Source organism: Montipora capricornis, chromosome 4, assembly GCF_036669925.1.
Source record: "Montipora capricornis isolate CH-2021 chromosome 4, ASM3666992v2, whole genome shotgun sequence".
NCBI classification, from domain to species: domain Eukaryota; kingdom Metazoa; phylum Cnidaria; class Anthozoa; order Scleractinia; family Acroporidae; genus Montipora; species Montipora capricornis.
The window spans coordinates 38285463-38297986 of NC_090886.1; the positions used below are offsets into that span (position 1 = coordinate 38285463).

Sequence of the window (12524 nt, forward strand, 5' to 3'; positions counted from 1 at the left end):
CCGGGGAAGAAGGGGGGGGGGGGGGAGGGGGGTTTCAATTGAGTAGTGTGTAGGGTTACCTTATTGGAAATAAATAGCCAATGCTGATACCCCATTCAACCAACAAGACATGTTTAATTAAACTGGGTTTAAGATTCAGGTGAGTTTTAATAGTATAACATGTTTTGATCTGTGCTAAATTTGTAGTTGACAAACATCAGTATACAATGGTTTAAAAAGTAAACACTTTAAAACCATGTTTAAGTAAACATGTTTAAAACACATGATGGTTAAGGTTTGGTTTGAATGGGACACTTCATGCTGGATACCAAAAATTATCATGCATGCATCTAATTATTTTCATTTCTGGACAATCATAAGTATCCGAAACAACAAACAGGGTGTGGCTTGTGTGGTTCACACTTCTTCAGATTGGCAAGGTGATTTTCCCGACTGAAAAAGAACGTACAATGCAGTGAATTTTTGTTGATGAGAACATCACAAATGGCCTTTAATTTACTTCCTAAAATCAATTTCAAAAATTTCCAGCAGAGCATGCCCCCAGACCCCCCCTACAGGCGTGTCCACCTGGGCCTTCAGCCCAAATTAAGTACCCGCTTATTACATGTAAGTGCACATTACTGTCTTAACAAAATTTTAGCCACATCCCTGGTATGCAGTTTTTCTTGCGTGGTACACAGTTACTGGTCTTACTTGTGCCAGCGAAAGGTCTCATGTTACATGTACCTTAACCTGTTCTTTTTAAGGGCCGATTTACATGGTACAATTTTTGGGGCATGCAGCAAGCTAACCACAGGCCAAAGACATGACTTACGATTGTTGCAGCATTTTTTAAAATATGTTTTGAAATGCTACGACAAGTCATATATGTCAAAGCGACAAAAATCGTACCATGTAAATTGGCCCTAACAGCTACAAAATTGATGAGTTTCTTTTTTTTGCAGTTTTTCTGGGCAATAGGATCATGTTTTACAGTAGGAGTTGCCATGGCAGTGATGCCCACACTAGGGTGGAGATGGTTGTTAGGATTTCTGTCGCTGCCTCTTTTTATCTTTGTTGTTATGAGTTATGTAAGTACAGTGAAAATTAATCTAAAATATATGTGACAAGTTTTAAAAATAATGTACATTGTATGACTTTCTTTTCCAAATTGAGGCGAATTATCTCAGTCTGGATACCAAGATCACTTGCTGAGCTATTATGATTTCAATTAAATTATGTCATGAGGAAGTGAATCAAGTGATTTTTAAAAATAATAGTTTATATGAAATGACATTTTATTTGAAGTGTGGGAATTCCATGGACATGAAATAAAAGTTGGGAGATCTGGTAGTTTGATAAGCAACTTAGGGTATATATTTTTATTTCCTGCTCTTAACAGTGGCTTCCAGAGTCCTGTAGATACTATCTTGCTTCTGGTGAAAAAGAAAAAGCAGTTAGAATGCTTCAAAAAGTAGCAAGGGCCAATAAGACTGAAGTGCCTGTAGGAACTCTGCAAGATGCTAGTGAGGTACTGTATACCATGTAGTTATTACATGTATTTGTAACTCTCCTTCCTCCTCTTAGTCAATTAAGTAATTGCATGCAGGAATAGGCCCTTTGCATGACTGTGTCATGTGACCAAGTGTCAATCATAAAAATGGTTGTGCTATGAAATAGATGCAAGAAATGGAAAAACCGTGATGAAATTATGTCAATTTTGAGGCCACTGACGTTTAAGTGCGTGATTTTAGAGCAGTTTGAAAGTTTGAAAAAATATGTTTAAAAAAATGTGTAAAAGCATGGTGTGCTACCATCCAACAGCTGTTTTCGATATAAATCTCGGTTAATTTTTTAAGCATTAAAATCACTGTAAAATCTTTCATCTACATGTAGATGTGAGTGGCCTGAAAACTGACATTCCATTTCTGGCATCTATTTTGCATCACGGCCATTTTTATGATTGACAAGATCACATGGCACATCATACAAAGGGCCAATTGCATTCTAAAGTGAATTTCCCAGACTTGGTACATGTCACATGTGGGCTGACTTACCGGTAGTTGGTTCTCTACTCAGCTCCAAGAGGTTTTTCTCTGGGTACGCTGGCAGTTTTGTGAGAGGCGCGTTGGCCTAATGGTTAGCACGCTGGACTCCGGATCGAGGGGTCCAGGTTCAAGCCCTGGCTGGGTCATTGTGTTGTGTTCTTGGGCAAGACACTATACTCTCACAGTGCCTCTCTTCACCCAGGTGTATAAATGGGTACCGGCAAAATTAAGTGCTGCGGGTAACCCTGCGATGGACTAGCATCTCATCCAGGGGGAGTAGAAATACTCCTAGTCGCTTCATGCAACAGTAACCAGAGATAAGCGCCGGCCTGATGGGGTCACTAGGCTCGTAGCAGACTTTGCCTTACCCTGGCAGTTTTCCCATGTACCGAAGAACCAACCCAACTTGATTTGATTTGATTTGAAATTCTGTATGGTGTCCCCAGTTAGTATACCAGCACTAAATTCATTTGGCACTTAAAATGATAAAGTTCATTCTTGTCATCTGAGATATTCTTTTGAAGCATCCAGTTTTCTCTGGATTCAACACCTTAACAAATCTGGGCATTGTGCATTGCGCCTTCCGCAATTTTGGCCAAGGCTAGATCCTTAGCCTCAGTTTTGTATGTGGTATGAGTTTGTTGGTTCAGTCTTGGTTCAGCCTCTTTGATTGGTTCTTCTCCAGTTGCTTCAATAAGTGCCAAAAGGGTTGAGACACTTTCCCCTTTTAAGGAATCTCGGAGAAATCTTTTCATCTAACCCCCTCCCCCATAACAATGTTGTTTTTTTATCGGCAACACTCCCTTTTTCCATTACCAAAATTAAAGGGGGTGGGGGGATCCCTTGTTCTGGCTATATAGGGGAATCTATGTTTACATTAATTGTTTTTGCCTCATTAACACAATGCTACCAATTTGTAATCAGTCAGCCAAGAATAAAGTACAGACTATCGAAAGTGCATTGCATAATGAGCAGTCTCTGAAAATTTGATCAGGATATTCCACATAATCTGTGGGTAATGATGCTTTGAAAATTCGACATTTTACAAAGACTGTATGGGATCATTAGTGCTTTAAGAATTTCTTTTGCCTTTTGAAGTCAATTTATAAATAGCATGTTGTTAATGAAACAAAATGTCAGCAAAGATTCTCTGATAGCCTGCAAGATATCTGTTTACAAACATTGCTTTTGTTCTTCAAATGTGCCAACCACAGGAGCAAGAGACCGTTTACTGCCAGTGAGGCTCTGGTTGGCACATTAATGACAATAGGTGACGTCAACGATATCTTCCCGATAACCTTGAAATAAAATAATGAATAGAGTGACTGGCCTGTTACTCTGTTTGACTTGAAAATTTTTGCCAAGGTGTTAACCACCATAGCACCTCATTAATAACCCCTGGACAATAAGTTGTCCAACTTGAGTTCTGTGAAAGTATGGGTGTTGACTTTGTAAGCTGGCAAGAACAAAACTGAACTTTTCTGGTGTGTGTTTATACTTACTTTTGTCCAATTCTTTTGGCTGGTCTTTCATATGCCGAATCCGAAATAATTTCTGTCCATAAAACAAAAGAATAATGTGCACATAACACCACCTAATGAGCAAGGACTAAATCGGAATAACAATGCAGGGCGTATCCGGCAGGTACAAAACACAGGTCCTAGGGCACAGGTCACAGGTCACAGCTCATTGTTTTATCAATATAGAAAGTATCCTAAACATTCATAAAAGCTAACCTTAGGCCTAAAAACTTTTGTTTTAGGCCTAATTAGGCCTAAGGTTAGCTTTTATGAATGTTTAGGATACTTTCTGTATTGGTAAAACAATGACCTGTGACCTGTGTTTTGTACCTGCTGGGGCGTATCAATTTAAGCGGAGATCTCTCTTGTCTTTTACAAGGGTTTGAGCGTAAATCAAGGCAGACAAGCCGGCGGTGAGAGGCAAATTTCTGACAAACAGGCGGCGGTATACCGCCGTTGATCGGCTTTTAGTGAAACCCCTGCAGTGGTTCTTTTGTCCTCTGCCATTTTAGTCCGGTATATGAAAGTCTACCCAATTTTTTCCTTCATTATGACAGAATTCCATTCAAGGAAGATTTAAGGACTTGATTAGTCCAGAATTTAGAAGAACAACATTTTTATTGTGGTTTATATGGTAAGTGTCGTTTAACTGCATGTGCAAATCAGTAAAATTTATGCTTTATTTTTTCGCCATAACAGTAATCGAACAAAGAGAAAGTGAAGTAATGTTGGTGCGTACGTCTCCAAAAATACCTACGATTGATTTGATTTGCATTTAAAAGAAACCCAAATGAGTAACTACAAAACCTCTCACACTATTTTAAACTCAGCCGTGTTCACATTAGGCCTCGATTATTATCGAATTATAATCGAATTAAATATGAAATGGGTTCACACCAACTAATTACAGTCCCTGATTATAGAGCGGTTTTCAATTGAGTGTCGAAAGTAATTAGTGAATTACTGTGGTTTTGCATTACTTCACTCAGTGATTGGTTCAAAGTTTTCGCGCCATTTTTTCAACCAATCAGGAGTGAAACCAAAACCAATAATGGCTCGTGCGTACACATTTTCGCGCGCTTTGTGTCGGCTACGTGTAATTACTTCGAGTTTTGATTGGTTTACTGGATTGTCTCCGTCCTTTTTGATTGGCCAAAGTAATTATTTTGGTTTTGGTTTTACGACACTCATTTGAAAACCGCTCTAACTGGGTCAAATTAATTACTTCAACCCCCTTGAGATTGTTTGAAGTAATTACAGTGCGTAATTGAACAGAATGGCGAACACGTGGTGGTATGAGCGAAGATTTGGATTTGTCTTTTTCTATTCTCGGAAGCTATCCTTGGTTCTCTTCTCGCCTCAAGCATGGTGGTGATACTTGTGGCAGCCACGAGATACGGCGCCATTTTGTATCACACTGCGAGGTTACCCTGCCTACTGAATTTGAATTTTCGCAGATGTGAACAGAATCAAAGTTGAATAAAATTGAATGGAGTATGATAGTGGGCACCCCTGCACCCTCCCCGTAGAGCCGCCGCGTTGAACAAAGCTATTGCTTCTAGGGCTAACCACTAAAATATAAAAACAAAGAACGCGCAATGAACTTGCTAGTACTGTCACATTACGGTGTGACACAGGGCACCCAATGTACGAAACCATAGTGTCCCATGTAAGTAACTGCGGCGCGCTGTAAGGTGTACCATGGACATTTTCGTTTTTTATTTGCAGGCTTAATTTAGCCTTCACTTATTATGGTATTGTGCTGATGACTACAGAGTTGTATCAAGGTCTAAGTGAGAATAACGGAAGTTGCCAAGGTATGAGGGTTAGGGTTACAATTTGAACAAAAACCACGCTAGAAGACTTAGTTAGTGATTGACACTGAACCTCCCTTTCGAAGAGAGTCAGTATGAGTACAAAGTTGCTTTTGAAGGGAGGTCGATGCATAATTTCCCTTATTTTAGGTTTTGCACGTAAACTACAATGTAGCGGTCTGATTGACTCGCTAAATGTCGGTTATCAGCTCGTATACCTTATTATTGCTATAGTTGTTGCCAAGCTGAAAAAGTTTGGTCGGGCGAAATTTTAAAGTATCGAAACGTTCAAAACTCATTGTAATGTAATCAAACAATCGATCGGTTTTGTTGAATTCGAGATTGGATTTTGCCAAGTCGGCTTTACATGCCTCGAAAGGTATTGACCATCCTATATTTTATACTCTAAAGAACAAGGCGTTTCTGATTGGTCAATGACGAGTGAATAAATAGGTCACAGAAAGCCCGTGTAGCTGGCGGGGTTGCCGGTTGGCGCAAGAGGCAAATAACGAGCGGCCAAATTTGAAAGGAGAGGGACGCTGTGAAATAGCGCCCTTCCCCATTCTCCGCTCATTATTTGCCTGTCGCTAGCTACGCAGGCTAGCCAGGTGATCTAGTGACGTAATTTGGAGGACTTGGAAGAAAACATTTAACGCCGTATCCCACAACCGCGCGCGGCCTTAGGTGTTGTTTCCAAACTCCCTGCAGTATTTCCATCGCCAAAACTCAACAGATCATTACGTGTCTACCACATTTCCTGTTTTACTGAATGAACATCGAAGTAGACCCGACGAGATCTAACCTCGCCTCTGCCATGTTGAATTCGAAAATAAGGCCGCGCGCGGTTGTGGGATACAGCGTTAAAATTTTTCTCCCCACTCCTCCGAATTACGTCACCAGATCACCTGGAGATTGCAGAGTGCAAGAAAGGTAATAGACGACAATTCGGAAGTTCCTGTGGAAACATTGATGGAGTAATAATAGTACTTACCTGCTCATGCAAATTTGAGAACTATTAAAACGTTACTCGTGTCCACAAATCACGAAATACACGAGCAAGTTCATACGACTTCATATACATATCCAACGTGCGCTCATGGAATAGTTGTTAAATATTTCACCGTTTGACTGGCATACACGCTGTAGATTCGAGAATGATGAGAGACTGAGGAAACTATATGTGAATTGAAACATCCGGCGATCTTTGTTTTTCAATTTAGCATCCGATCTTGGTGCTGTAAAGAATCCCGATTGTGGATGTCAGCTTCTAACTTTCAATGACTATGTGGACATGATGTGGACAACACTGGCTGAGTTTCCAGGTACAGTTTATGCTGGGAAAAACCTTTCTTTTTTTGTGCTCGTTCGCAAATAGCGAGCAGTCGGCTTACCGTCAGATAAAGGGTGTGTAATCTGGTGCATTGCTATTCGTGCCACTGTGTCCTTCACAGATTGTTATGTCCGATCTAGACTACCTCTCTGGGTAGTGGAGAGGGAGCAAAGAAATCCGAAAACGCACAACGCGGTGAGACTGCAGCGAGGAGAAAAAAACGAGAAGAGACTGGGAGAGAGGCGCGAAGAAAATTATACAAGCTGCAAATTGCGTTGGTACAACGTACAGGCAAACTCACAATACTTGTGGCCTTAACGTAAGTTGATCTTTTGTAGGTGTCATTTTTACGATGCTGTGCCTGGAGCGATTCGGCCGAAAGAAAACCATGGCGGTTCAGTTCTTTTTCACGGGGTTGTGTTACTTTCTTCTTTTTATCTGTTCTGGAAGGTAAGAGACACGTTATTGTGTTTGTTTGTTTGTTTGTTTGTTTGTTTTTTGTTTAAATACTGGAGTAAGCTCTTGAAGGCACCTCCACCGCCAGTTTACTAATATAGAGGGACCTTTAGATAGGAGTCCTGACAAGAGTGTCACGAGTACGAGTTTTCCATTCTGAGCACGCGCACTTCGCAAATTGCATACTTTTGTGGATTTGCACAATGCAAGCACTTAAATTTACAATTAATTTTTACTGGACTTTTTTTGTTGTTTTCTTTTTTCCTAGAACTCTGATGACAATATTGATATTTGGAGTTAGGGCTTTTATATCAGGAGCGTTTCAGGGTTTCTATGTGTACACACCTGAGGTACTTAAAACCAAGTTTTTGAGATCTTCGTCAGAATAAAGCAAAGCTTGGCAACCAATGAAGGAAGGTGACTAACTAGGTTGACAAGCTAAATTAATTCGTTTAGTGTTTCTGCGGCTTAGACTATCGAGGCCATAAAATAATCTGTTGAACCACGATAAATCCTGGGAATAATCATTGCTTGACTTCTACGCGAGCGTTTCCAGAGGGTTGATCCAGCGCCCGTGAAAACAAGAGCGGTCTCTGCTAACCCTCGCCTGTTTTGAACTTTTCCATTTGCTTTGATGCCGGTTGAGATAGCCAATCAACCAAATCGACCATGAAAATGGAGCTTTTTTGGGTAAACGCGAAAAATCTACCAAACCCGTAACGGCTTAACTCAATCGTCACACTTTTGATTCTTTTTACAGGTGTATCCCACGGTTGTTCGTGCTTTAGGTCTTGGTTTCTGTAGTGCGGTGGCTCGTATTGGAGCCATGCTAACACCCTTTGTATCACAGGTATGGATCACTTTGATTTTTTCATGCTTTTATAAAATAAACACCATGTGCAGTGCACCCTTTCAGGGAAGCCGGTTCTTTTAACGCGATCTCGCAATTCCCCAGTTTTTCCAGAAGCGCTGTAAGATCATGAGGTGCCCGTTCCGTATGTTAAATGTCATGAAGTGTTCCCTTCAAGCTCGTTCCCAGGGTCTCTCCTCTCTGCCTCCATTGTCATTGAGAAATGACCGTGGTTCACGCTGGTCACGTGTCTCCCAGAATCTGGGAAGTTCACCAAATGTGTGTTGGGGGATGGGTGGCAATGAAGGCCTTGTCGACATAGCGAAGAAGGGATCAGCACGCAATTGACTTTGTGACCAGATGACCATCGACAAAACGTTTGACCGCAGTATTTTATGTACTACACGTATGGAATTCGACGTGAAAGGCAAAAAGTTGTGTCAAATCGATCGGACGCCACAGAAAATATACTCGCGTCATTCAAGTTTTCACCGGTGTGAAGGTCCGGATCAACGAAGAATGTTAATAGTTTGCGACAATTTTAAAGAAGATTTTGTTGTGCAGAAAAACAAGCGAAACGTTTATTCATGGGAAACAAACATGTTCAGCGATCATCCGGTGTGATGTTATTTAAGTTCTTAGGTCACTTACCGACCTCAAATCATATATTCAAACTGTATTAACATGTGCAGGTATTTTATTTTGTTCTTTGATTTTCGTTTTTCTTTCGAATGTTAAACAACGTGATTCCTAAAGTCGCAATCTTGTGCAGCAAGTTGACAGTTTTGATTTACGATGTTTATATTTCAACAACTTCGTTTAAATTGTCGATGTCGTTAAGATACTTATTTTTACCACTGCTCAGCACTTTAATACGGTGTATATTTCTAGCCCCGGTAAAATAAGAGACATTTTTATCAAGCAAACGTAGTGTTTGGTGTATTCTTTTATGTTAGTGTACGTTCTTTAGAAGCAACTTTAGCTACTAACGAAATCAATTTTTTTTTTTGTGAACGTCAATCGCCGCTCGACATAGAAGTTGTCTTGTGGGAATTCATCTCCTGTGGGAATATAACATCAGCTCTTTTGGCCTTTTTTAAACTTGTAAGATAAAGATTACTTATTTAAAAAATGCCTTGTCAAACGAATACGCTTTCGCCCAGTTGCGGTATCATAACGAAAACACTACCCCAATGGCAAAAGGTTTGTCGACGATTGCCACGTGACCAGCGTGAACCAGGGTCTTTTTCTCAACGACAATGGAGGCAGAGAAGAGAGACCCTGGGAACGAGGTTGTGTCCCCTCAACCTTCTCCTCAACTTTCTCTTCTTTTGTCTCAAGAAAGATTAGTTAAGTTTCCCTCCAATAATTATTTACTCGTCAAGTAGACATAATGAGATGAAATCACCTTACCTTAAAAGCAACCGCAAGCCAAGCGCTAACTGTGTCGCTATGAGTGGGTTTAAAGGCATGACCTCTGCCATGACTTAGTGGAAACTATTTTATTGCGGAAGAATTTTGTACCCATTTTTGTCAACAAGAACAAATACCATTTTAGCCAAGACTTTGAAGAACTCTAGTATTGTATCTTTGTTGGTCGTTTCAGGTGCTTCTAAGAGTATCACTACGTCTAGCATTAGGTGTTTATGGAGTGATGTCTCTCTTGTGCACAGTATGCACACTTCTGCTTCCAATAGAAACCACAGGAAGACCAATGGTGGTAAGTCCCTCTTTGTGGCTCTGTCGAGGTAGCTGTTTTTGTATATTCTAAGTGAGCTTTTTACACTGAACAATAACAATTAGTCAGTGGCGCACTCGATCACAGACGTTGTTATCGTTAGGCGGAATAATTTTGCAAGTGTTTTACTTTTTGCTCTGAGGGGCTCACGACTTGGAGATGAAAACTCGCGCGTCTCGCTGTTCCAGGGTTATCTTATTTTCCTCAGACAGTCCATATTTAAAACCGCTTCTCTCACCTAGCATTGTTACCTTAGGCAATCAACTGGCAAGCCATTGATGATGTCACACGTGACTTCCCATCTTGACTTGACGCGGGTGTCATAGTAACCAATCTAGTTGTATGATTGAACTACATGTAGATTCACTAGATTCACTCATGGTCATGGTGTTCTGCTTTGGATTTATTTGTCATTTGGGAACTCCTAAGGTGACTGAAAACAGATTTGAAGCACTTATACTTCCATTTCTATCATATTTCTGCAGTTACTGCCTAGAAGCTCAAACTTGATCACTGATAAGTGCCACCACTAAGGTCTATTTTGACAGTAAATATGCTCTGTGGGCTGTTAATCCTCATTTTGGCAAAATTCACATTTGCAGTGACGATGAAGACTGAGGTCTCTCGCGTTGTCCCGCTCGCTCGTGCGTGACGTGTGACATCTCTCCATTTAAAATCGCTCGCGATACCCAATTGAAAAGCTTGCTTGGCATGTTAACAGAACCAAAGCAAATTAGGATATATTTTATACGAAGGGAAAATGTCAACAGGTACATTCATATATCTGACTGCCTGTTAATATTAAGGACAAACGAACGATTGAGCGCGTTCGAGTTTTAAAGCCTTTTGGAATAAACCTTAGTTTCAACTTTGAGTTTATTGTTATCCTTTAACTTATTTCACAGGAATCAATGCACTGATTCAGGGACAAGTGGTGAACGCTGTTAATTTCCACCACTAGAAACATTGATCAACGACTGAGATGACACCACTTAAGAGAATTTAATGAGAAAAATATTCACTTTGCGAGTACGATGTGTTTTTTTTTTTCTACCCTGGGTGCCAGAGGAATTTTTTTTTCAAAGGTCCGAGAGAGTGCTACGCGAGTTAGAGGCACTGACCGAGGACTGGAAAAAAAAAAACCTCTGATGGCGCGAACCCGGGTCTCAGGTCCTTTTCCCCGCTCGCACCAATTCCCCAGCTGTTGACCGCGCGCCATTCCACGCCTGTTCGCAGGCTACATTTTTTCCCGGTTCTCCGCGAATCTGCAACTCAAATTAAGGAAAATCATAAGTAACGTGGAAAACGTGAACGCACGACGGCCAGTTTGGACTCCATTCCCTTGATTGTTAGGCTAAGGTTGTCGTTTCGGTAGCGGAAAACTTGGGAATTCAGTTGGCCTCGCTGTCAGAGATTTTGAGGTCCTTTCCCCTCTAGTAACTTTTTCTTAAGGTTTTGCTGGTCATAAACCTCCAAGAAAGGGAAAGTTTGGTGGTATATTATGTGCTTGACTGTTAAATTCGTTCAACATGCCCCTTTGTTTATGGTTAGTGTTGAATAATGGTGGTCTATTGATAGGAATATTTAACAATTATTCTATGAGCGGGTGTTGGATAAGAGATGGTAAATAGCTAACGAGGCGCGTAGCGCCGAGTTGGCTATAACCACTCTCATATCCAACAAGCGCGAATGGAATAATTGTTTTATTAAATTCCTTAAACTCCAAAAGTTTAGAAGTACAAAATACGAGCGAAAAAAGCGAAATCCTAGCGAAATCGAAAAAAGTTGATGAAGATGCGATGTTGTGTAATACCTCGTGGTCAGACAGACGCAGGCTCATCACAAAAACATTTCTTACCTTTTCGCATATCTCTAAGCTTCGTTTTCCACAAAAACGTTTTTCTTTTGCTTTATACCGAAAGAAATTTGCTTTCTGGCGTAAACGTTTTTAGTGTAGCAACGCTAAGCGCAATCATTTACCATATAAGGTCAAACTAAAGTATATGAGCTGATAACCGAGATTGAGTGAACCAATCAGAGCACGAGAATTGCATTATCCGAGGTTCAGGATTTAATAATTTCTGGTATCGCACCGTTGAATCGTTTAATAATTTAAGAGTGTTAAATATTTGACTTAAGCCATGATTTAAAATATTGTACAGTAATATAGAAAGTCAAAGTCGTTTAAAAAATTATGTAAGTCGTACCTCACTTGTTCTGAGAAGGTACCTTTTAAATTAACCTCTTGCTTTGTTCATCTCCATGGGCATCTGGATTGCCTTATCTTGTGCTCTCGAAATTGGGATGTGAACAGTTTTGTAAACAAAGAAGGGGAGAAGAGAAAGGATTCGTTCTTTGACTAAATGCCCAACCTAAAGATCAAGAGAGGATAAGCCAAGAGAACGGATCCCCATGCCCCGTCATAGTTTTTAGTTTCACAAAGCTATTTTAATTTGTTGTTCCCAATGCCGCGCATATTTAAAATTTCATTACGTCATTACAACTGGCCAATCAAGTGCCTCTCTAAAAATAGCTGCGCAGTTAAAATTAGATTTTAAAAAACTGTAATTGGAAGAGGCCCATGTGTGGGGGATCCGTTCTCTTGCCTCATCCTCTTTTGTAAAGATGTAATATTTCCCTACAAATTGCAATGTTATTTCCAAAAATGAGGCTGGTACCGCAGAATTTTTACATTTTTGCCTCAAAATATGCAATTTGAAACTTAGTCAGAAAGTGTAAAGGGATAAGTTGTAAAGATTTGCGAGTTATTTGACGTAATAAACTCGTTT

At 40.3% G+C, this 12524-nt stretch overlaps 1 protein-coding gene across 4 annotated transcripts in view; it reads left to right on the forward strand.

The window, feature by feature from the left end:
• LOC138046904 (synaptic vesicle 2-related protein-like) overlaps nucleotides 1–11378 on the forward strand; it is a 30673-nt gene extending 19295 nt beyond the window's left edge. For 3 of the 4 annotated variants that reach the window (XM_068893517.1, XM_068893516.1, XM_068893518.1), the window contains exons 8-17: nucleotides 945–1070; nucleotides 1382–1510; nucleotides 4105–4181; nucleotides 5276–5364; nucleotides 6582–6683; nucleotides 7030–7141; nucleotides 7416–7497; nucleotides 7908–7997; nucleotides 9604–9717; nucleotides 10641–10767. In XM_068893517.1, coding sequence (XP_068749618.1) covers nucleotides 945–1070; nucleotides 1382–1510; nucleotides 4105–4181; nucleotides 5276–5364; nucleotides 6582–6683; nucleotides 7030–7141; nucleotides 7416–7497; nucleotides 7908–7997; nucleotides 9604–9717; nucleotides 10641–10655 — 936 coding nt within the window. In that variant the 3' untranslated portion in view covers nucleotides 10656–10767. Of the gene's footprint in view, nucleotides 1–944; nucleotides 1071–1381; nucleotides 1511–4104; nucleotides 4182–5275; nucleotides 5365–6581; nucleotides 6684–7029; nucleotides 7142–7415; nucleotides 7498–7907; nucleotides 7998–9603; nucleotides 9718–10640 lie in introns of all 4 variants that reach the window. The other variant, XM_068893515.1, reaches the window with a different exon arrangement.
• Nucleotides 11379–12524: the final 1146 nt, after the last annotated feature.